This window comes from Gymnoscopelus microlampas, assembly GCF_963454915.1.
Source record: "Gymnoscopelus microlampas genome assembly, chromosome: 15".
Classification (NCBI taxonomy): Eukaryota; Metazoa; Chordata; class Actinopteri; order Myctophiformes; family Myctophidae; genus Gymnoscopelus; species Gymnoscopelus microlampas.
The window spans coordinates 48,937,595-48,962,492 of NC_139952.1; the positions used below are offsets into that span (position 1 = coordinate 48,937,595).

Sequence of the window (24,898 nt, forward strand, 5' to 3'; positions counted from 1 at the left end):
ATCTCTCTGACAAGCAGCAGTGAGCCAGTCTGAATGAAGAATGAAACACCAGATGAAAAAAAGAAAGAATAAATGAAACACGTTACAATATACATTATTCCTGGATTGAGAACTTGGACCTGGCCGTGATGGACTGTCAGGGTACAAAATCTCTGTACGTATGTATGTATTTATTTTAAGTACGTCTGTAGTTGAGATATCTTGAGAACTGTCTGACAGACCAACGTCAAACTTGGCAAATGACCTGAGTGTATTTTTATGTCAAAAGTCCCTAAAAGGCCAATTTGAATTACTTCCTGACATAATCAAAAACTTGTGCATACATATGAATCTTGATTTCATTCACCCGTGTGATCCCCATAGCTGCATGTTCCTCCAAACACACCTGATTTAAATTATACAGAGCTACGCCATTTTGGATCTCATTCAAGATGACGTCCAGACAGTGTATTACTCATTTTAAACTTAAAGAGTACACTAAAATATGTATCTGAAAACATTTTAGTTTAGAAATAAGAAATGTAGTTACATGAACAGGCTTCCAGTGGTGTAAAGTAACTAAATACATTTACTCAAGTACTGTACTTAAGTACAATTCTGTATGATTAGTTGAGACACAAATAGGCTTCCGTTTCAGACTGATCCTTTAAAATAAAATGAGAAATGTCTTTAAGTACATTGCAAGATCATCTGAAAATTGCTACAAATGAACAAGGCTATCCTAATGTTTCTCATGAATGTCATTTTAAATGTTTGAGGATGTTCCTGCTCTCTGTGTCTCATAGGTCTTTGTCAGGTCTTGCTTGAGTTATTTGATTCTTTTTAAACTTTAGACCAAATAATAAACTATATCAATGAGAAGTTCATCAACCCCAAATGTTTTCTCCATCACAATGGTGAATATTAGGAATTTAGATCTACAGAGTTCAGAAAGATGTTTCATAGGAAGGAGAAAAATACCACATGCTCATCGAGATCACCTTTGTACCTGCACAACTTTTTAAAAGTTGGGGCAGCCCCGTTTAGTAGGTTAACCGAATATCTGCGCACACCCCTAATTAAAATAAATCGGGTGAAGTATCTTACCTTAGAATTTCCAGTCTACAGTGCAGACTCTTCAGTCCAGCTAAGAGCAGCTCCAGTAGTCCTGAGTCCTGCAGGTTGTTTTCGCTGAGGTCCAATTCTCTCAAATGAGAAGGATTAGAGCTGAGAGCTGAAGCCACAACTTCAACCTCTGTCTGTCTGAGGTTACAGCCAACAAGTCTGTAAATACAGATTAAATAAGAGACAATCAAAACAAATTATACCTAGTTCTTATCCACATAAACAGTTTAAGTATGAACAGAGAAGTAAACAACAGATGAAAAGTTAATGTAAGTAAATCTGAGTAACCAAGCTCACTGTTTAAAAAGCCATCCTCTGTACACCCCTTCACTAACGGTTTGGTCCATTTCTCATATGGTAACTTTTTAATGGTGGTCATCTAGTGAAATCCCTATTACTGCAATGGACGCTTGCACCCATTAACACATCCACCGCCAGAGGTTAATCTCATAATGTACTCACCAGTGCCAAGGTTTTATTATTGTTTTTTGTTTTTTCCAGTCGCCATAAACCCTGTTAAAATCCTTAAGAATGTGCGATGCACTGTTTGTAAACATCGTGCACATGTCCCTGTGTCTCCCAGTGCAGACCACGTGTCAAAAGGGGCATCCATGTTGTAGTTAGAACGGTTTATGTTAAACAGTGATGACCGAGGAGAAAAAACTACAAGGGAGAAAAAGGGGTTTTAGTGTGCGCTTTAGAATGGAGGCCGACGGGAACGGCAAAACCGGATCGCAAATAGTTCCGTTCCGGTGGTGTTACAATGAAAATGGTCCGTGTAGAAAATTGAAAAAAAAAAAAGAAAATCGAAAAAAAGGAAAAAGCACCCGGACCGTAGCACTACGGTCTCGGCGCTTAACAGTTGGATTTAATGGACTGTAGGACTAAGTTCTTGGCGTTTAATGTGTTAATATCAATATAAATAATCAAAACTAGAAGATGAGTCGTCCCACCTCATGCTCTCTGGACCCGGTCCCATCCACTCTGCTGCAGTCCACTGCACCTGAACTCCTTCCCTTCTTAACCCACCTTATTAACACCTCTCTGATGTCTGGTTACTTTCCCTCTGCTTTCAAGACTGCCAGAGTCACCCCTCTCCTGAAGAAACCGACACTTGACCCCTCTGAAGTCAAGAACTACAGACCGGTTTCCCTTCTATCCTTCCTATCTAAAACTCTCGAACGTGCTGTCTTCAAACAACTGTCCTCGTACCTCCACCAGAACAACCTCCTGGACTCCAACCAGTCTGGGTTCAAAGTGGGTCACTCGACAGAGACTGCCCTCCTGGCAGTAACGAAGTCGCTCCATGCCGCTAGAGCGAACTCTCTCTCCTCTGTCCTGATACTCCTGGACCTGTCTGCAGCGTTCGACACAGTGAACCATCAGATCCTCCTCTCCACCCTCGAGGGGATGGGTGTCTCAGGCTCTGCACTCTCCCTGTTTGCATCCTACCCGACAGGTCGCTCCTACCAGGTGATGCTGAGAGGGTCTGTGTCAGAACCACACAGGCTCACTACTGGGGTTCCCCAAGGCTCGGTTCTGGGTCCTCTTCTTTTCTCTCTCTACACTACATCTCTTGGCTTTTCCTACCACTGCTATGCCGATGACACCCAGCTGATCCTCTCATTCCCCCCCTCTGACACACAAGTGAAGGCACGCATTCAGTTTAAAACCCTGGTGCTAGCCTATAGGACAGTGAAAGGAACAGCTCCTTCTTACCTCTGGGCTATGGTCGATGCTTACACCCCTGCCCGACCACTTCGGTCTGCCACCTCGGGGCAACTGATTGCCTCGTCACTCAAGGGTCCTTCTGGTCGATCGACACGGTCACAACCTTTTTTCTGTTCTGGCCCCACAGTGGTGGAATGAACTTCCCACTGATGTCAGGACAGCAGAGTCACTGCCCATCTTTCGCCGCAGGTTGAAAAACCACCTCTTCAGGAAACACTACCCTTCCTCTTTGCCTGGCCTACTTGTTGTTAACTAGTTGTACGAACTCTTGTTTTATTGTTGTATTGTTTTATTGGATCTCGTTTAGTCGATACACTTATTTGTTTTAGCTTGTGCTCATTTGATTTTGCTATTTTGTCTCATCTGTTTAAGAAAGTAGGTAGCTGATATATCGCACTTTTACCCAAGTGCTAGGTATACTCTTGGTTGCTTGTTTTTGCAGGAAATGCACTTAAGACTTCTGGTGATTAGTAGTTTCGTTGCCTACCTATGTTGAATGCACTTACTCTAAGTCGCTTTGGATAAAAGCGTCTGCTAAAAAAAAATGACTGTAATCTGATACAGGTGTTTATATTGGATGTGATTTCTCTATCAACGCTTTCCCATTAAACAAAGTCATCCAAACTTTGCTCTTTTTGCAAACAGACAGTGTGTGTCTGTAGCTTGAGTAGCTAGATTCACTCACTGCACTGGGAAGTGAACGATGCCAGCTGCAGGTGACCAGCACTGTGCAGATCAGAGTGACAGGCCCCGATAATCACCCTTGTCTTGGTAATACTTCAGGTGCATGGCAGTGAGAGAGTGAGACAGGTGCATGGCAGTGAGAGAGTGAGACAGGTGCATGGCAGTGAGAGAGTGAGACAGGTGCATGTCAACAGAAATGCATGTCGTCTCATCTTGGTTTGTTCATTGACAGCGTTCAGTCATGTTACTATAGTAACCAGACACTGCACACGTTACAGCCCAATGTATACTGTCGTACGACGGGGTCGTGCGGTGAAAATAGTAGATCTACAAGCTCACAATCCGTTGTGTCAGCAACGCAATGGGAACTTGTAGATCTGTCCGACCAGCGCATTCCCAGTGGGTGCTCGCTTTCTCCTGTGGGTGCCCGAGCCCTAGGTGAACGGCCCCTGTTTATTTTCCTTCTTAAAAGCATCATTTTATTAAAACATTACAGCAATATGGGGAAAAACGTATATATCTCAATTAAACATATATTAAATGCAATAACCAAATATTATTTTATAAACGATAAGTAGGGGCAGCCCCGTTTAGCAGGTTAACCGAATATCTGTGCACAATCACACCCCTAATCAAAATAAATCGGGTAAATGTATCTTACCTTAGAATCTCCAGTCTACAGTGCAGACTCTTCAGTCCAGCTAAGAGCAGTAGCCCTGCTTCCTGCAGGTTGTTTTGGCTGAGGTCCAATTCTCTCAAATGTGAAGGATTAGAGCTGAGAGCTGAAGCCACAACTTCAACCTCTATCTGTCTGAGGTTACAGCCAACAAGTCTGTAAATACAGATTAAATAAGAGACTATCAAAACAAATTATACCTAGTTCACTGTCATGGAAGTTAACTAAGAGATCTCCTACTGTATCTAGTTATACAGACATAAACAGTTTAAGTATGATCAGAGAACAGGGAAGTAAACAACAGATGAAAAGTTAATGTAATGCAAGTCAATCTGAGTAACCAAGCTCACTGTTTAAAAAGCCATCCTCTGTACACCCCTTCACTAATGGTATGGTCCATTTCTCATATGGTATGGTCTGTTTTCATGGTAGAATAACTCATAAAGAGGACACATATGAATAGTTAGAGGACTTGAGTTCTCCTGTTGTTCTGTGTGTACTAAGGTTGGGGTCGTCTGTCGGCGATTGGATGAGTCCAATTAATGTTGGTTACCTTCATGTTACATGTGTGCACTTCACCTACAGTATGCTGAGTGAGTATACTGATATAGTTTTGTCTTCCATTAAAGGAATATTTCACCCAAATAAATACTTTTTCCCTATCAATTAAAACTTGAATTCATGGAGATTTGAGTTTTTTAGTATTTGTGACATTCCTGAACCTAAATCCAATATCCTACTACTTTAATTAAAATGCCCACGCTGTGGTGTACGTCCCGGGTTGGTCAGCACACGATGTCTCCACTTGCCTCCAAACTTGCCACAGACTATTGATCAGTGCCTAGGCTTCTTTCCCCATGTACTTACATATTGTACAGTTAATATAAAACTACGTTCTTTTTATTCAGGCACATTTTAGCCACTTTTTTTTGGCCGCTAGGCCCACCGTACTGCGCATGTGTGACATGGGCGCAGTGTCCCACAAAAAGGACAAGGACTGACAGATAGAGATCTCCATATATGGTCATATCAGTTGGATCACTGGTGCACCGTAGATGTGAGGGCCACGAAGCGGCCCGAACCTCTAGTTTGACTAAATGACATTAATAGGAAACCAATCTTAACAAGAGCAAAACTATATTTAAAACATTCTCTTTAAACCTGGATCATCAGTAGGCTCATAGTGATTACACTGTGAGAGTTCTTTTGGAGTTTATATACTTTTCTTTAATATAGTTTTGCATTGGTTTTCTACCACAGCAGACACCGCAAATATTCTATTTTGGATCAGGAATGCAACCCAAAAGAAAAAAGGTCTGAGGAGGGGGGAGGGGCAGAGTGGAGTGTGGAACGGTCAACACCACTAGACGTCCAAGAAAGACTGAACAGAGGAAGAGAGCAATGTTCAACCATCAGTTGAAGGTGTGAAATGAATAAAGTGAGAATGAGCAAATACATGGCATATTTACTATTTGGTGGAATTCATCATCTGATACACCTGAGTCACACACAAATCAAGGCTTTACACAGCCTTTCATGAATCAGACGTGGCTCTTTATTTACAAGCAAACCTAAACCTACACCTAAATAATATAGCAGAAATGTTAAGAGCTGCGAGAATGAGGACCATTAAAAATGTATTTACTTATTATTTTAACTACTGAGAGGACGGCAATGTCAGTAGGTTCAAACAACTGGTCTGGTGGGGGTAACCAGCAGGGCTTTTAGACTCTTAGTTTAGTTTTTACCCTGCTTTATTGTGGTCCGGCCTTTATTTGCACAATACCACTAGTCACTATTTGAGACAAAGTTTTATTGGAACTTTTAAGTCAACCTTAATTTCTAATTATAGTGTTAACTGTAATGTCAGATTGACTCTAGGATGTTTCTATTCACTTGACTACTAACCGAGCCTTTCTGCAGTTCCTCACAGCTGGGATCAGTCTCCTTCGCCCCCCCTCTGATGTGTTGTATTTGTCCAGGTCCAACTCTTCCAGAACCTCCTCAGACATCAGCAGCATGACGGCCAGAGCTGAACACTGTCTGTCAGACAGTTTCTTCTTTGATCCGTTCAGGTACTGTTTGATCTCCTGATGTAATGAGTGGTCGTTCATCTCCATCAAACAGTGGAAGATGTTGATACATCTGTCAGGAGAGATATCATGAGTCTTTATCATGCTCTTTAGTTTCTTGATGGCTTTCTGGATGCTCTTTGGACTGTACTCTGTCTGACCCAGTAGGCCTCCTAACAGACTTGTGTTGGACTTCAGTGAGAGGCCATGAAGGAACCGAACAAGTAAGTCCAGGTGGCCATTTTTACTCTTCAGGGCTTTTTTCATAGCAGCTTCCAGGAAGTTGGAGAGGGAGAGGGAGATGGGGTAATACTCATATCCCAGGAATGTCGCCAGTACCTTCATGTTCTTCTTTGAGAAACAATGGAACAGGTAGACTGCGGCTAGAAACTCCTGGATGCTCAGATGAACAAAGCTGTAGACCGTTTTCTGGAAGAGCACACCCTCTCTTTTGAAGATCTCTGTGCACACTCCTGAGTACAGTGAGGCATCTTTCACATCAAGACCACACTCTTCCAGGTCTTCTTGGTAGAACAGGATGCTACCTTTCTCCAGATGTTCAAATGCCAGCCTACCCAGCTTCAGTAGAACTTCCCTGTCAGTCTCCATGAGCTGCTGTTGATTCACCTCATGTGTCTCATCATACTTCTTCTTCTTCCTCTTTGTCTGAACCAACAGGAAGTGGCAGCACATCTCAGTCAGGGTCTTGGGCAGCTGTCCTATCGTGTGTGTCATCAACATGTCCAGCAGAACGGTAGCAATGATCCAACATAATAGTGGGATGTGACACAGGATGTGGAGGCTCCTTGATGTCTTCATGTGTGAGATGACTGTGCTGGCCTGTTTCTCATCACTGAATCTGTTCCTAAAGTACTTCTCCTTCTGTGGGTCTGTGAACCCTCGCACTTCTGTCACCATGTCAACACATGCAGGAGGGATCTGATTGGCTGCTGCAGGTCTGGTGGTTATCCAGAGGAGAGCTGAGGGGAGCAGATTCCCCTCGATGAGTTTTGTTAACAGAGCATCCACTGATGATGTCACTGTGACATCAGAAACAATGTCAATTATTTTGTTTTTTTGTTTTGTTTTTTGGAACAATGGAAATCTTTTTTCATCCAGACCATCAAAGATGAAGCCAACTTTCCAGACAGCGAGCTGCTCTGCTGTGACCTTCTTTAATTTTGGGTGGAATTCATGGATCAGCGTGAGAAGACTGTACTGCTCATCTCTGACCAAGTTCAGCTCCCGGAATGAAAAGGGAACTAGGAGATTTATATCTTGATTTTCCAAACCCTTTGCCCAGTCCAGAGTGAACTTACGCACAGAGAATGTTTTTCCAATGCCAGCGATGCCCTTGGTCAGAACTCTTCTGATGGGTGTCATTCTGCCAGGGAGGGGTTTAAAGATGTCACAGCAGTTGATTGGTGTGTCATGGAAGGTCTTCATCTTGGAAGCTGTCTCAAGCTGTATCACCTCATGTTGGCTATTAACCCCTTCACTCTCTCCCTCTGTGATGTAGAGCTCTGTGTAGGTGCTGGTGAGGGAGGTTCCAGACTCTTCTGTCATGTGGTCTTTCACATCATCAAGACTGTTCAAACTGCTCTTATAATCGTTCAAATCAACCAGCAAACTGACACCTGAAATGAGAAGAAAATGTATGTTTTAAAAATTCAGCACACAATTAGTTAAGAAAAACAGCTAAAAGTAAGAACTAGGGCTGGGACTCGATTAAAAAAATTAATCTAATTAATTAGAGGCTTTGTAATTAATTAATCTAAATTAATCGCATTTTAATCGCACATCAATATTTGACCTGAGATCAATGAAAAAAATTGTTTTCAAATGGATTTTGGTAAATGTCTTTAAGTACATGTACTCAAGAACTGTACTTAAGTACAATTTTGAGGTATTTGCACTTGACTCTCGAATACGCCTATTTCCAATTTTGTAATACTTTTACTTCTACTCCAGTAACTCCACTAGATCTCAGAGGCAAATATTTTACTTATTTTAAAACTTTAGTTACAAGTTACTTTGTAGATTTTGATTAATATTATAAAACATACAGTAACCATGTGAAAATAGCAGATCTACAAGCACAAGGCATTGTGAGCTTGTAGATCTGCTATTTTCCACCATTGGAGGCAGGTAGAGTGTGTTGTTGTTAGTTGTTTTATAGTCGTTTAATTAATTATTTTAAAAAATCGCGCGCATGTGACCCGCACCGCATCGTGCAAGCCCCCCCCCCCCCCCCAAACGGGACAAACGCGCGCGTGGGGGGCGGCATCCATTACAGATTCTGATTTGCCCAGCCAACATTATCAAGCAGGCTATGCGGCACGTCTTCATTCAGTGGCTGCTCTGTTGTTGTGAGAACCACGTCGTTCTCACTTCTCAGACAGCTTCTCAGGCGGACCGATAATACCAGCGCACCAACCTGGTGCGCTGGATAATAGGTCCGTGTGAAACTCGTCCAGTGAGAAACGTTCCGCGGTGAAAAAATAGGCGCGATTAAAATGCGTTAATTTTTTTAACGCGATAATTTTTTGGTAATTAATTGATCGAAATTAACGCGATAAAGTCCCGGCCCTAGTAAGAACACAATATCAGTTGTTTTTGTCCAGAGTTGATAGTCGTTTAGCTTCATTATCTGCATTTATATATTATAGACAATAATTTGATTATTTAGTCTGAGTATGATTTCTGCAATTTAAGCATTCAATTTATTATATATATATGTTTTAATTAGTGCAAATTCTGTCCAGTCTTACTTTGTCCTGGTGTGGTTTGCTTGAGTGTCTTCAGTCCAGGAGTGTTTCTGAATGTCTGTCCACACTGGGGACAGCCACAGTGTCCTGTTGGAGCAGACTGGTCCCAGTATGAGGTGATGCACTGTCTGCAGAACCAGTGTCCACAGCTGGTAGAGACTGGATCTGTCAGAACCTCCTCACACACTGAACACCTGGACGCCTGCTCTGTCACAACACAACCACTCCTCTTCCTCTCTCTGTGGAGATGAAGATATTTTATTACTATAATATGCTTTAATATGTACATATATTATCATATGACATATAACATAATTGATATGTTCACACTGCATTGTGTTGATGTAAAATAATATTCTCCACTGTCATGGAACTATATGGGATATTCATAAATCTTTCATTCATAAATTATAAAGATATAAATTGTGCATTTGTCTATTTTTTTTCTGATTCAGAAATCAATTTCTGTCCTCACTGGCAGATGAGTCAGTAGGATACAACATCAGTAAAGAAAAGAACTGGCTACTCTGAAAAAATCAAATTGTGCTAATTTGCTGTGCAATTTAAACTCTAACTAGGCGTAATAGTATTGTTTGCTTTAATAAACAACTTCTATTGGGAGTGGTGGGTTTTCCTATTTATTCTTGACTTGGCACCAGTTCAAATCCTAGCTGCTGTATTATCAACAAGATGGAGACATGAGAGTGATTTCTGACAGGCAGGAGACTGTTACCCCAACAAGATGACATAAAAGCATGGACAAATATGTCCCCGACTTTTTTAAAGGGCAAAGGTGACAGGGTCTTTGTAGTACAGAACCTTGATTAGCTTTTAAACATCTATTTGAAGCAAAAACCTGTCTATCTAGCAAATTACTGAAGGGTTTCATATCCACACTTGTTGTCCCCTTCTATTTATTAGTACAACCAAATAAAAAAATAGTTTATATACAGTATTAAATTATGTCTTTATGGATTAATTATTTTTGTCTTTCCAGTTAAAGTTCACAGAGATCAATGATCTTACTTTGTGTTAGAAGGTCCAGGTTCATTACTGAAGTTCAAAGGGACATCCTTAGACCAGTCACTCTTCATAGACACACAGCTGGGTGTTGGAGACTCTGGTCTGTGGTGAAGACTATTGAAATCATAAAAAAAGTTTCTACAATTATTATGTGAATGAAAACATCTGCTTGTTCTATTATATTATTATAACACTACATTTCTTGTTTGGTTTTTAAGCTCCTCAAACTAGCATACACTACTACAATAACAGTTGCATCGATATACTGTATAGTCCATAGTTAAGACAGAGATAAGACACAATCAGTCAGTCTACACTGAACACAATATATAATAGTGATGTGTACGACTTCATTCACAAACTGCACACATAGTAACTAACAAATATTGGTTAATATTGGGCAGGGAGGTTACACCATTATGTTGTCTTGTGCTTTAGTAATTAGCACAGTGGCGGAGCGGCCGCCTACGGGCCCGGGACTGCGGGGGCCCGGCAGTCAGATCACATGGACCTTTATTTTATTAGAATTAGACGCACTTTGCGTGCTCTGCCTCTCTGCCTCTCCTCCTCTCAGCAACTTTCCCAGAGATTCACCAGCTTACACGGAACTGCAAATATATTCGAGGCAATTCACCCCAATACACTGTTGGAAGCTCACCCTAACCCTAAAAGCCAAATAAAGTAACAAAAAAATGAACAAAATCTGCAACTGTAACACGTGCGTAGTGGGGGCCTGATCAGTGTGCCGTGACTACCGGCCCGGCTTTCAGTTGTTCCACCACTGAATTAGCATGTACAGAACTTAGCATGATATTGTGTTGTCATATCATAGTGTTGTTTATATCGTATAGGAGGATTCACATACTGTGTGTCTGGAGGTCCGGGTTCATTACTGAAGACAGGAGGTATATCTCTAGACCAGTCACTCTTCATAGACAGACAGCTGGGTGTTGGAGACTCTGGTCTGTGGTGAAGACTTCTGGAATTATAATTAAAAAAGTGAATGAAAAAGTCTGCTTGTTGAAGATTCTTCCTTATGTCCTGTTATAGTAATGTAAGATGAATACATGCGTGCATATATATATATATATATATATATATATATATATATATATATATATATATATATATATATATATATATATATATATATATATATATATATATATATATATATATATGTGTGTGTGTCTGTGTGTGTGTGTGTGTATATATATATACATACATACATGCATACATACATACATACATACATACATACATACATACATACATACATACATACATACATATATATATATAATATATATATACATATATATATATATATATATATATATATATATATATATTAAGCCTGCAATGATACATGTATTCGTATTGAACCGTTCCTTACGAGGGTCTTGGTTCGGTACGCGCTACGAACCGAACGATATAATATACTTTTTTTTCCCCAGACGACTTCAGACGATGCGCTCTGTGCTCAACCTACTAACCTACCCTGCTAGTCTCAATGGATCTGCGCTCAACAGTGCAACCTAGAGCCACAGTTGCCTGCTCCTCCCCCCCCCGCTCCCCCACAGAGTAAACAAAAAAAAGTCACTCCGTGCGGTGGAAAGCTGCCTTAAGAGAAGACTCGCTGAATACTACACTGTAAAGTTAAACTGTTGCAATAATGGCTAATGCCGATAGACCAGAAATAGAAGACCCTCCACTATCCAGCAGATCTGGCGTTTGGAGCCACTTTGGGTTTCCAGTTAATTATAACCGGGATGGCAAAAGCAGAGCTGCCAGGTTTCACCCTTTGAGATTGAGAGTCACACAATTTAACCTCTTAACACGCCTCACGCCACACTTGCCATTTCACACGCTTTTTCCCCTCTCACAGCAAAAAAATAAAATAAAACAGCAACCGGATGGAAAACGGAACGATCGTCCTAAAACACACTGCCCCATTTTTTTTGCCGACCGAGCCCGCCGGATATACCTGGGGCGAGCGTGTTTTGGGACGAGGCGGTCTTGCATTCCATCACACCCATTCACTGGCTTGTTTACAAGTCGAATTTGGGGAAATAAAATAATCATGAGCTCACAAACATAATGAGAGGTTACAAGAGCTATCTGTGCAAAAGCTGCAAAGTGTACAGATTTAAGGAAGTATTTTAAAACAGTGAAAGCTACCGAGGAAAAAGAAACGGAAAGTGTTTGGACGACTCAAACTAGCGACCACGGGAGTCGCTAGTTTGAGTCGTCCAAAGTTTGACCAAAACCGAAGGTATTGAAGAGGAGGACACAGAGGATGTTGTGGTCATCAGAGATCAAAGGATTTAGCTGCTGCCATTCTGATAATGTCAGGAGCAACCAGACAACACTACGACCAGGTAGGGTCCATGTTAGTCCTGGTCCAGAGCGTTAGTGAGTTAGAGAGAGAACTCACTAATGTTCTGGACCAGGGCTAGGTCCAAGTGTTTCCAAGTGGACTGCAGTCTGCACAGAACCCTATCCATCAGATACAAAGTTTTTTTGCGACCAAAAGACCATGTATTATGCAAGTACATAATGAGGTTGACCAAAGTTTCTCAGCTGCATTATATTTGTTATTAGTGTCTATATGTCTTCTGAAACAAAGGGGTTTAAAGTGAAAACTTACTTAAGCTGCTTTATAAATAAAGCACTTTGAAAGTGAAGATGATGGCCAATGTTGATGATAATTGATTGATACAAAATAAATAGGCCCCCCCCCCTGCAACGTTTCCTTTTTGCCACACATCTACACTTCATGGAGTACATTTTTGTACCGAATTAAAGTAATACAAAACAGAAATAAAAGGGGAATAACCGCAAACCGAACCGAACAAAGCCGCGAAGCGAAAATCTTTGCGCGTGCATTTTGTGAACCATGTTTTTTTGTTCATGTTGTGTATTGTATAGGAGGATTCACATACTGTGTGTCTGTAGGTCCAGGTTCATTACTGAAGACAGGAGGCATTCCTTTAGACTTGTCACTCTTCAAAGACAGACAGCTGGGTGTTGGAGACTCTGGTCTGTGGTGAAGACTTCTGGAATTATAATAAAAAATGTGAATGAAAAAGTCTGCTTGTTGAAGATTCTTCATTATGTCCTGTTATAGTATTGTAAGGTGAATACATGCGCACATATGTATATTTGTGTGTGTGTGTGTGTGTGTGTGTGTGTGTGTGTGTGTGTGTGTGTGTGTGTGTGTGTGTGTGTGTGTGTATATATATATATATATATATATATATATACTAGAGTTTCGGGGGGCTACGCCCCCCTCAACCCCAGCCGCGCACGGGGCCCAGCCGTGTGTATATTGGGGGAGCCAAATCGCCGGAGTGAAACTGTGGAATTTTTTTTTTGAAAAAGGAAAAAATTTGAAGAAATAATATTTGTTATGTTTCAGGGGGTCCACAGGGGGTCCGCGGACCCCCTGATGGTCCACTGACCCCCTGTGGAGTGTTGGGACGCGCGGGGACACCCCTGGAACATTGCGGACCATTTCGGTGTTTTTTTTTTTTTCATGAAGGTGGTTGCTTGTTTCTGGCGCAGGCTGTGCAAACCTGGCAACCCAGCGCATGCTGCCGCACGTTTAAGTGGCGTAGCGTCATGAGGGTCAGTGGGGCCGTGGCTCGGTCAGTGAAGACCCTGTAGTGCGGATGATATGTGGCATAGAGGGGCAGATTGTAAATCCACAGAGGAAACATCCGTGGGCTACCATTGGTTCAGCGATGTGTGCGGTCGCCCTGCGGCCCCTCCTCCTCCACCAATGTGCAGTATTGAGAGCCCTGACGTCACAACAATTGGAGCGATGGGCACTGCACTGTGGTTGGTTAGGGTACACCTAGGGCCCAGGTAGAACCCAGTTAAAGCCTGCATGGGCAAACCCAGTTAGGACCCGCCTTGGTCCCACATAAACATGGCTAGTTGGGGCCCACCTAAGGGCCAGGTAGAAGCTACTTATAGCCTGCATGGGCATCGCAGTTGGGACTGAAGTGGATGCCGCTGACATTGCTGACATGGGGTCCATATGGTTTAGCCCACCTTGAAACCATATGGGAACTACGCTGGCATGCTGGCTGTAATGCAAACGCTGCATCATACCTGCAGTGTGTAGTTTGATGTTGTGTGTGTAGCAGATATACCTGCAGTGTGTAGATCAATGTCCATAGGAAAGTCAATGCCCAGCAGTGTTTTTTTTCCCCAGCAGAGTTTCTAGTGTCTCTGTGTCTCTCTGGAAGAGGTTGCACATGAACTCTGCAGCCGCACTGAGGCGCTCCAACACAAACACTCTGACATTAAGCTGCTTCACACAACAAACATCAGCACCACGCTGCTGTTTGTCCAAAAGACACAATATCTGCTCTCCCACCAACGTCATGTGTTCATTTATCGACAGCCGTACAGACTCCTTTTGACACATTTTACGTCGTTTATCCAGCTCTCACTGACTCATCGGGCTGTTATTTTGCTGCGATCAAGTCAACGATGTGAGAGATTAGCTATCACAGACGGACGGACAGGGGGTGAAACATAGTGTTGCGCCATGCCTTTCGGCCTGGCGGAGACAATAAAAAACCGAAAGTAAAGGAAATGGCCATTTCTGCAACAGAAGTAGTCAATAAACTATGCTATGAAAACATGGGCCACATTGGCAAAGAATGTAAGAAAGAGGCAATCATGTATAAAATAGCCGATCTCCAAGCTTACAAAGCCTCTGAACGTGAGGCGTTTCGAGCTTGTAGATCGGCTATTTTCACAATATTTACTTGTGGAACGGAGTCAAACAGAATGGGGGGGTCCCAGATCAAGTACGTGTATTTGGGGGGGGGGGGGGGGGCGGCGTGAAAGGGTTGATAAACACTGCTCTAATCGGAGCGAAATTATCTGAAATTACTACATGAGCATAATGCAGCCTAACATCTGTTGCACGGGGCGGTCCTGCCATGACGTTAGTTACTGTAGTTGCTGTGGAGCGACATAGTTCTCCAGAAGACACACACAAACATACACCATCTACAATGGACGAACTGAGCAGCAATATAGACATTCACCACACGAACGTGCATTGTTGACAAAGTGATTGCACAGCCGCTGCAGGCATGACAACCAGGTTAGCGTTAGCGACATGGCAGCTATCACAGCGCCCTGTCCGTCGTGCTGCAACTGCCTGTGATGGCTACAGCAGTAACAGCAAGCTGTCTGCGATGCCATTGTCTGGAGACTGCTCTTAGCGTGACACGACCAATGAGAGTGAGCGCTGTAGTTGTTGCTAAGATACGGTGGCGTCTCTGCCCCATAGCTTGTAGATCTCTCACACATGATTGGCGTAGGCTGCGTTGCCAGGTCTGACTTTGTGTCTAAGCAATGGTCGGCTGATTTTGGCGCGCCTTTGGGCTCGTTTGCATTGTGCGCACGGCAGCGCTTGTTTAGCGTACGTCAGCGCGACGTGGCAACGGACGTGGCAACGTGAAAGGTGATTGGCTGGTGAAAAGAAACACCCGACGTTACACCAGAAATGGTGCCTGGAGAAAATGGTGACCAAAAAAAAAGTTTGGAAAAAAAGGAAAAAAAACCCGCAGCGGCTGCGTGCTGTTGTGGTGATGAGGTCGTGCGCACGGTAAACGGTACGAAGCTGCCTCCCCTTCCGTTTTGTCCGACATTTGGTGAGTAGAATTAATTATGTTGCGCGGTGGAAAAGGTGTATTGAGCAGTGAGATGTCCCCTACGCGAGGCGTAAATTCAGCGCGGCCGGCGTGGCGAGTCAGTTGGCGACATGTGGTCTGGCGGTGCGTTGTTTAGTCGATAACAGAGCTGTGGGGTGTGGACACCGAGGGTGCGGAAGTTGGTCGCCATTTATATAGTTAGATATATATTTATTAATTTTTGTCCAGCTCCTCAAAGTTGCAGCAACAAGAAAGAGCAATAAAACAGCAATAGAAACAGTAAAATGCAGTACAATAGCTGTTGCATACATAGATATTCCATATGTTGGTTAATAGATAAGACATCATGCACACAAGCAGCCAGTCTGTATAGTGCAGTTTCACCACTGAACACCACATAGTGATTTGTACCACTTCATTCACAAACTGCACACGTAGTAACTTATACATATTGCTTAATAGTGGGCAGGGATGCTACACCATTATGAAATGTTATCGTGTACTTTAGTAAATAGCATAATATTGAGAAGTCGTATCATGTTGTGTATTGTATAGGAGGATTCACATACTGTGTGTCTGGAGGTCCAGGTTCATTACTGAAGACAGGAGGCATTCCTTTAGACTTGTCACTCTTCATAGACACACAGCTGGGTGTTGGAGACTCTGGTCTGTGGTGAAGACTTCTGGAATTATAATAAAAAATGTGAATGAAAAAGTCTGCTTGTTGAAGATTCTTCATTATGTCCTGTTATAGTATTGTAAGATGAATACATGCGCGCACATGTATATGTGTGTGTGTGTGTGTGTGTGTGTGTGTGTGTGTGTGTGTGTGTGTGTGTGTGTGTGTGTGTGTGTGTGTATATATATATATATATATATATATATATATATATATATATATATATATACATATATATTATGAAATGTTATCTTGTACTTGAGTAAATAGCATGATATTGAGAAGTCGTATCATGTTGTGTATTGTATAGGAGGATTCACATACTGTGTGTCTGGATGTCCAGGTTCATTACTGAAGACAGGAGGCATTCCTTTAGACTTGTCACTCTTCATCGACATACAGCTGGGTGTTGGAGACTCTGGTCTGTGATAAAGACTTCTGGAATTATACAAATTATTCTACAATTATCATGTGAATGAAAACGTTGTTCTGTTCAAGATTCCTTATTGTTACATCCGGTTACACAAGTATAAGAGAGTCAAGTATTTGGGTTTCACTTCACAAAATTAGAGCAACAAGAAAAAAAAAACTAAAATGACCTAAAAATAAAGTACAATACCAATTGCATAGATAGATAGATAGATAGACAGATCTATCTAGAGGACTCTAAAGGGCCTGTAGTGCCAGACAGGCACAACACCTTCAGTCATGGTTGTGTTTTGGACGTTGCATTAATAAAAAAAACAATCAGAGTATCTGGTTCCATCACCTTAAAGAAGGTAGGTTGTGCCTGCATGGCATGAGGTGCGTTCCATAGTGTCTGAGATCAGAAGATTCACTTTTATGTATAGGAGGATTGACTTACTTTGTATGTGGAGGTCCAGGTTCATCACTCTTCATAGACACAGATGGAGGCTCTGGTCTGTGGATGAGCTGTTTGTCAGTTCCCTCCTCCTCTCTCTCCTCACAATGACTCATCTTTGGTCTTTATTAAACCTGTCAAGATAACAGTCAAAATAGACATGAAAACAATAAGTGTTCGATGCACACACACAAACACACACACACACACACACACACACACACACACACACACACACACACACACACACACACACACACACACACACACACACACACACACACACACACACACACACACACACACACACACACACACACACACACACACACACAGCCTTACAGAAATACAGTAAATCAATAGTAATAAGACACAGTACAATAACAGTAGCACAGACATATGAATACTTGGGATCAACATCATAAATGACCCACAGCCCTGGAAGACCCTCTGGGCCGGCAGAACACATCTTCCACTTGTGCCAGGCAACTATACTTAAGAAAACACTTAAATTCCTGAGCTGTCAGTTTGCCCCCGATGTTCCATGATGGACATTACAGCCAACAGAAGCATCATGTAACTTGTAAACATGCATGTCAATGTTGGACTGTCAAATATTGATTTGTCATTTTATGATTGTATGGGTGCTATTACTGTATTTTAAACATTTGTGTGTCATTTCATCCATGTTCCATCTCTGTGATAACTCAGACATCTTTACATCATTAACAGCTAATACACCAGATGTTGTGATTGATAAAGAGTCCAGGGAAGTGTCTGTATTAGATAGCCTGCACCTTTGACTCTAGCCTAGAGGAAGCCTTTATGACAAAGGTCATTAAATACCAACCACTCCTACATATCATCTCAGAGCTGGGCTATTAGGTGCAGAATATTTGTTTTTATATTTGGCAGCCTATAGGACATACCCACATACTAGCTGTTAGAGGGTTTCAACAACTTTGGATGCCCAAAAAGGAGGCAAAAAGCGTGGGGATGAACCACCCTTCGCTGACCACTACTACTTCTGTGAGAGTCATCCGCCATGGCTTATAGTTGACCAAGAGGTGCTGAAAATAAACCAGCTACGAAGGATGTTGGTAAACACAGTGAAGAAGCATGAGGATCTTGATGCTTCAAACTACAGGTAACTCAAATACCATGTGTGTCTTTGACAGTTCTGGGAAACAAAACAAAAACCTTTATGCTGAAAAGTATATTTTAGATGCATGTATTCCCTCACAAAAACTAGTATAAAAAAGAGTATATTTAAACTAAATTGGCTATCATTGTTAATACATCTTTATTTATACACTTGTGCTCATCTTTCCCTAACATTTTATGTTGCAGGCAGGATAAATTGAAGCGGAGGTTGACCCCTGATTTCCTCCAGCTGTTTTTTCACTGCCCTACCAAGTGCAACATCTCTGAACATACATACATGTCCTTACTAGGTATTTTAGGAAAAAGGTTTGGTGATGCAGGGCTGCAAGACATACTCATTGAGTAAAGTTGGTGCCCCAAATCCATCAATGGTGTGATCAGTGGTCATCCACAGGAGATGCAGTCTGCACTTTCATATTTTGTAATATTTGTATACTATTTTGCTGCCGTTGCACTGTCAACCAACATTTCTCTGTTCATACCTGTGAGTGACACAGAAGGCCTGATCTGGGGGGTGGGTAGGAAGGTTGATGTACAAATGACACATGCTGTGACACACTGTGGTATTTTAATAAATGTTTCATACCATATGTTGTAATAATTTGGAGCTTTAGTGTATTTATTTTACTCTAGTCCATTTTTGGCATTATTCCAATCTAGGGGGCTGATTTTCAGCCATTTTGGGCCAAGGAGTGCTGCTTTTTTTCTCCTACCTTTCAGTACACAGTAGGTTGTGACATTTTCTATGTATGAAATATAAGCTTTTAGCTAAATGTACTATGTGTATGTTTCATTGTGCTGGGCACCAATCACTTCAGTAGAAGCGTTTTCTTTCTACATGTCATGATCAAAATTCATAACTAAGGCACCAATACTTGTTTCAGAGGTTAGGTACATGTATTTATGACATTTGAGAAAGATTTTGTGTTGCCAAAATCAATTTTCAATATTTTACAAGCAAAAATAGCAGCACAAGATTTTCGTTTTTTGGTTATTCCCTTTAATATACATTTTTGGCTGGTGAAAACATACTGCAGGATTTTGTGCAGAGGTATCTTAACCCAAAGTCCACAAGGGTATTGTCTATGCAAAAATGCATTTAAAAAGTAGATCCAAGACGTGGGAACGAAATTCATTTTCTAGGCACTTTTTGGAGGGTCACCACACGGCCTATTACTGTCAACTGTAGAGGTGATGTGATTCTAATTACAACACTAACAACTTCTAACAGTTGTTAGTGTTTAACAACTTACAACTTCTAACAGCTTTTTTAAAATAGCAGATCCACAAGCTCACAACGCATCATATTGTGACTCGTTGTGAGCTTGTAGATCTGCTATGTTTGAATGACGTTGACTGTCTTCTCTTAATTTGGGGCCACTGGCACATTTTTTTATTTTTAGCGGTGCCAACCGCTCTACGTTTGACTCTGTCTGCGTGTCCGTTTGTTTGAGCACGGGCCGTTTGTTTGAGCACGGGATGAGCACGGCAAAGAAGCAAACAGCTATAACTTCAGTTTGCAGCATGCCACCAAGTCCAAATTTGGTATGTGGACTTAGACCACCAATAGGGACGAGCATGAATTGATGACGTTATCAAAGAGGGGTCCAGGGACCCCCAGCGCCCGTATGAGCACGGGATTTTAAACAGCTATAACTCCAGTTTGCAGCATGCCACCAAGTCCACATTTGGTATGTGGACTTAGACCACCAATAGGGACCAGCATGAATTGCTGAAGCCCCGCCCCCTCTGTCTTCCCATTGGCTGGCCTTCAAACAGCCATAACTCAAGTTCGCAGCATGCTATGGAGTACAAATTTTGTACATGGACTAAAGCCAGCAATAGGGACTAACTGTCATTACTTAAGCCCCACCCCCTCTGTCTGCCCATTGGCTGGGCTTTAAACAGCCATCATTCCAGTCTGCAGCATGCTACCAAGTACAAATTTGGTAAGTGGACTCAGACCACCAATAGGGACGAACTGAAATTAGTTAAGGCCCGCCCCAAAGGCACCGCTTCCTTCACACAGGGTGTGATTTTTTATTTATTTTCAGATGGGGGTCCACCACCAAATACACATTAATTATAAATACAAATCAGTTTCCTTGACATGAAGATGTTTCAGAACCACTGATCTATATAACTCACATGGACTTCTGTTCTGCTCTGCTCTTCTAAATATGTTGCTGACCAGTGTTGAACTCCACTACCTTTTTACTTACTAGTAACTAATTACTTTTGCAATTCAACAACATGTGTTACAATGACTGAGATTAAAATAGTCTTCAGAGGATTATAATGTTTATTATCATCCAGTGATCTACTGTCACTCTAACCTCAGCACAGCAAGAGACATGAACCGCCCTATTCTGCTTCTGATTGGTTTAGGTTTAGACTAGAGTGATGATGATTGGTTAAGGTATAGGGTCAGATATCATGGTAAGCCAATCTGAGGCAGAGCTGGGCGGGTCTTTCTTGCCTTTGTCTCCCTGGTGCAAACATACACACAGGGAACACTCGTCTCTGCAGGTACTCTAGCAGGCGTGTGTGCAGCCCCCCCCCCCCCCCCCCCCACCCCACCCCCCCCCACCCCACCCCCTCCACACACACACACACACACACACACACACACACACACACACACACACACACACACACACACACACACACACACACACACACAAACTGACGAGTTCAAGCATGATCTTTGTATCTCCGTCTATATTCCAGGCAGAACTAAACAGAGTGATTTGAAGAAATGCTTCCTATAGAGGAATCCACAGAGCACTGCGGTCTCAGATCAGGTGCCTCTGATTGGTTTAGGTTTACACAAGAGGAGTGATGATTGGTTAAGGTATAGGATCAGATATCATGGTAAGACAATCTGAGGCAGAGCTGGGCGGGGCTTTCCTTTGTCCCCCTATTGAAAACATACGCAGGAAACCTCACTCCTCTCTGTGTGTCTCTCTCTCTCACACGCACGCATGCACGCACGCACGCACGCACGCACGCACGCACGCACACACGCACACACGCACACACGCACACACGCACACAAGTATATTAAATACCAAGTGGTTCTGGTATATGGTATAAAACACTTCAACATTAACCCCTCAACCCCTCTATTCTTAGTAAAACACACCTGGCTCTGTACCTGTTTCCCTCTACACCAAATCTCTTTGCCAAAAATAGACGATCTACAAGCTCACAATGGGTCACGTTCATCCCCACAATAGGGTCTGTGTGGTTCAAGTGGTTAACATTCTTAACACCAGACTAGAGAGATTATTGCTACAGTGTATTGTTTAAAATCTCTTACCCTGCAATAATCTTTATGCTTTGATCTGACGAGGCAAAACAAAATGGAGTCCAGACGGTTCAGTTGAATCAACACACTGACAGCTCTGTCATACTGGAGGTGTTGTTCTCAACCAGGTGGAGTGTTGCTGCAACAGGTCCTGCACACACACACACACACACACACACACACACACACACACACACACACACACACACACACACACACACACACACACACACACACACACACACACACACACACACACACACACACACACACACACACACACAGAGAGAGAGAGCGCTTTTACTGAACTGTGCAGGTAAATGTTTCACCACATTATGTGTAAACTGGTTCAACTGATATGACTCCATGTTAACTTGTTCTTGTTCGCACCTCTCATGCTCTCCTCAGTTGAGCATTTAAACTGGAATGTAATGAGACAAACACACGTGTGCACGCACACACTGTTACTGGCTTTTCAGGAATTACTTTTCACGGCCAACTCCTTTCTACCAGCACATATAATCAGAGCTAAATAAGGTCTGCGTGGTATTTAAGACCCATTGTGTTTTAGGTTCATTACAACATGTACATTACATTCTAAAATAAATAATAAATAAGGCCTGTTAGTATTTAAGGTTCATTATTACATGTACATTACATTCTAAAATAAATAATAAATAAGGCCTGTTAGTATTTAAGGTTCATTATTACATGTACATTAAATTATAAAATAAATAATAAATAAGGCCTGTTAGTATTTAAGGTTCATTATTACATGTACATTACATTCTAAAATAAATAATAAATAAGGCCTGTTAGTATTTAAGGTTCATTATTACATGTACATTAAATTTTAAAAGAAATAATAAATAAGGCCTGTTAGTATTTAAGGTTCATTATTACATGTACATTAAATTATAAAATAAATAATAAATAAGGCCTGTTAGTATTTAAGGTTCATTATTACATGTACATTAAATTATAAAAGAAATAATAAATAAGGCCTGCTAGTATTTAAGGTTCATTATTACATGTACATTAAATTATAAAAGAAATAATAAATACGGCCTGTTAGTATTTAAGGTTCATTGCAACATGTACATTACATTATAAAATAAATAATAAATAAGGTCTGTTAGTATTTAAGGTTCATTATTACATGTACATTAAATTATAAAATAAATAATAAATAAGGTCTGTTAGTATTTAAGGTTCATTACAACATGTACATTAAATTATAACATAAATAATAAATAAGGTCTGTTAGTATTTAAGGTTCATTATAACATGTACTTTACATTCTTACAGAGACTCATATTGTATTTGTACAGAATAGCAGCAACATTTTACAACAAGTGACAGCAGAGACAAAGACATGTGAGCAGATAGCTGAGTGTCTACAGAGACACCTGTCTGGTAATCAGAAGGTCACAGGTTCAAACCCCAGTTCACCTACAGTACTGCAGTATGAGTGTCAACATATCCTTGAGTAAGACACTTAACCCCCAAGTGACATCTGAGCAGCCATCATGATGAAGCTTAAACAGAAACAAATGTCTACCTTTAAATGAATGCTGTATTAGAGTCACCTGTCACACACTGTCCAGATCACACTGTGTGGAGCTTGTTTATTATTAGTGTATTTAATTAAGTTATTTACTTTAAACAATGAAACCAGACTTTTACTCAAAAGCGGCCCTTTTTAGATCACATGGGCGCGCGCACACGCACGCGCGCACACACACACACACACACACACACACACACACACACACACACACACACACACACACACACACACACACACACACACACACACACACACACACACACACACAGCAGGGGTGGTGTACTGTTACAGCTGGTCTCCAAGTTAAATGTAAATAAAAAGTAACTTGTTATAGTTATAGTTACTGCTCTATGTATGTAATATATATTTATTTTTGAGAGCAGTAACTATAACTAGTTACTTTTTAAAAGTAACTTGCCCAACACTGTCAAGGAGAGAGAGAGAGGAACACTGCTCTGTGGTCACATGGTTTACAGTAAACTGCTGTGGAGCCTGTCTGTCTCCAGACCATAGGCCCCGCCCACTCCTCTGAGTGAACTGCGTCAGGCTAGTGGAGACTCTGAGTGACTCACACTGTGTTAATGTCAGAGTCATAACTTATTCCTTATCTAACTCACATTCTTTTTACAAGGCTCTCTGTGTTCTCACACAACGAGTCACAGCCCTGCAGCTCCATAAACAGTTAATCCCTGTATGTTCTGCTCTGTCTGCTACGTGTGTGTGTGTGTGTGCGTGCGTGTGTGAGAGAGAGAGAGCTAGATGTGGGGGATGGGGGGCTGCCAGAGGGAGAGAAAGTCAGAATGAGAGCGAGGGGCGAGGGAGGGGGACACACATCCAGGTTTTTGACCAATAAGCACCTTTGTTTACACCTTCAAAGGGTCAAACAAGGGAATCAGGCGACATTGCTCCCTTTCCCCTATTCACTCATACTATGTCATGACGGCAGAATAATCATTAAGAAGCAATACTTCATTGTTTGGATATTCAACTTTTATGACTGAGTCATTTTATAAACACCATCAACTATGTACCACTAGACATTAGTTCTAGATAAGTGATTAAAAACACTTACTTATTAACCTTTATGCTTTAATCGAACGTGGCAAAATGGAGTCCATGCTGTTCAGTTCTCTGTGTTGTCTGTTAAAATGGTGGACTGTGAATAAACACATAAAGTTCTATCATAGGAGGAGTCACTGAGTATTTAACCCTGTGAGGACAGAAAGCCTGGTGAAGTGAGGTTATGTGAGGACAGAGAGAGAGAGAGAGAGAGGAAACATGTTGTTACAGTGTATTCATGTACTTTACATTGATGTTTCATGAACATACTGTATCAGTGTGTTTTACATTGTGTTGTAGTTGTGTCTAGTGTTCCTCTCTCTATCTCTCTCTCTCCCCCCCTCTCTCACTCGCTTGCTCCTGCCTCTCGCTCTCACACACACATGCATGCAGCACACATGTGCGTGCGCACGCACGCACGCACGCACGCACGCACGCACGCACGCACGCACGCACGCACGCACGCACGCACGCACACACACACACACACACACACACACACACACACACACACA

The 24,898-nt window shown here is 41.8% G+C and overlaps 1 protein-coding gene across 1 annotated transcript in view; it reads right to left on the bottom strand.

Moving 5' to 3' along the window:
• LOC311062403 (uncharacterized protein) overlaps positions 1-24,465 on the bottom strand; it is a 320,988-nt gene extending 296,523 nt beyond the window's left edge. The window contains exons 1-6 of the mRNA XM_084081417.1: positions 24,393-24,465; positions 21,767-21,905; positions 17,284-17,414; positions 16,743-16,856; positions 16,309-16,422; positions 13,004-13,117 (exon numbers count right to left, since the gene is read on the bottom strand). Of these exons, the coding sequence (XP_083937543.1) occupies positions 13,004-13,117; positions 16,309-16,422; positions 16,743-16,856; positions 17,284-17,396 (455 nt within the window). The 5' untranslated portion in view covers positions 17,397-17,414; positions 21,767-21,905; positions 24,393-24,465. The remainder of the gene's footprint in view (positions 1-13,003; positions 13,118-16,308; positions 16,423-16,742; positions 16,857-17,283; positions 17,415-21,766; positions 21,906-24,392) is intronic.
• Between the last annotated feature and the right edge of the window lie 433 nt (positions 24,466-24,898).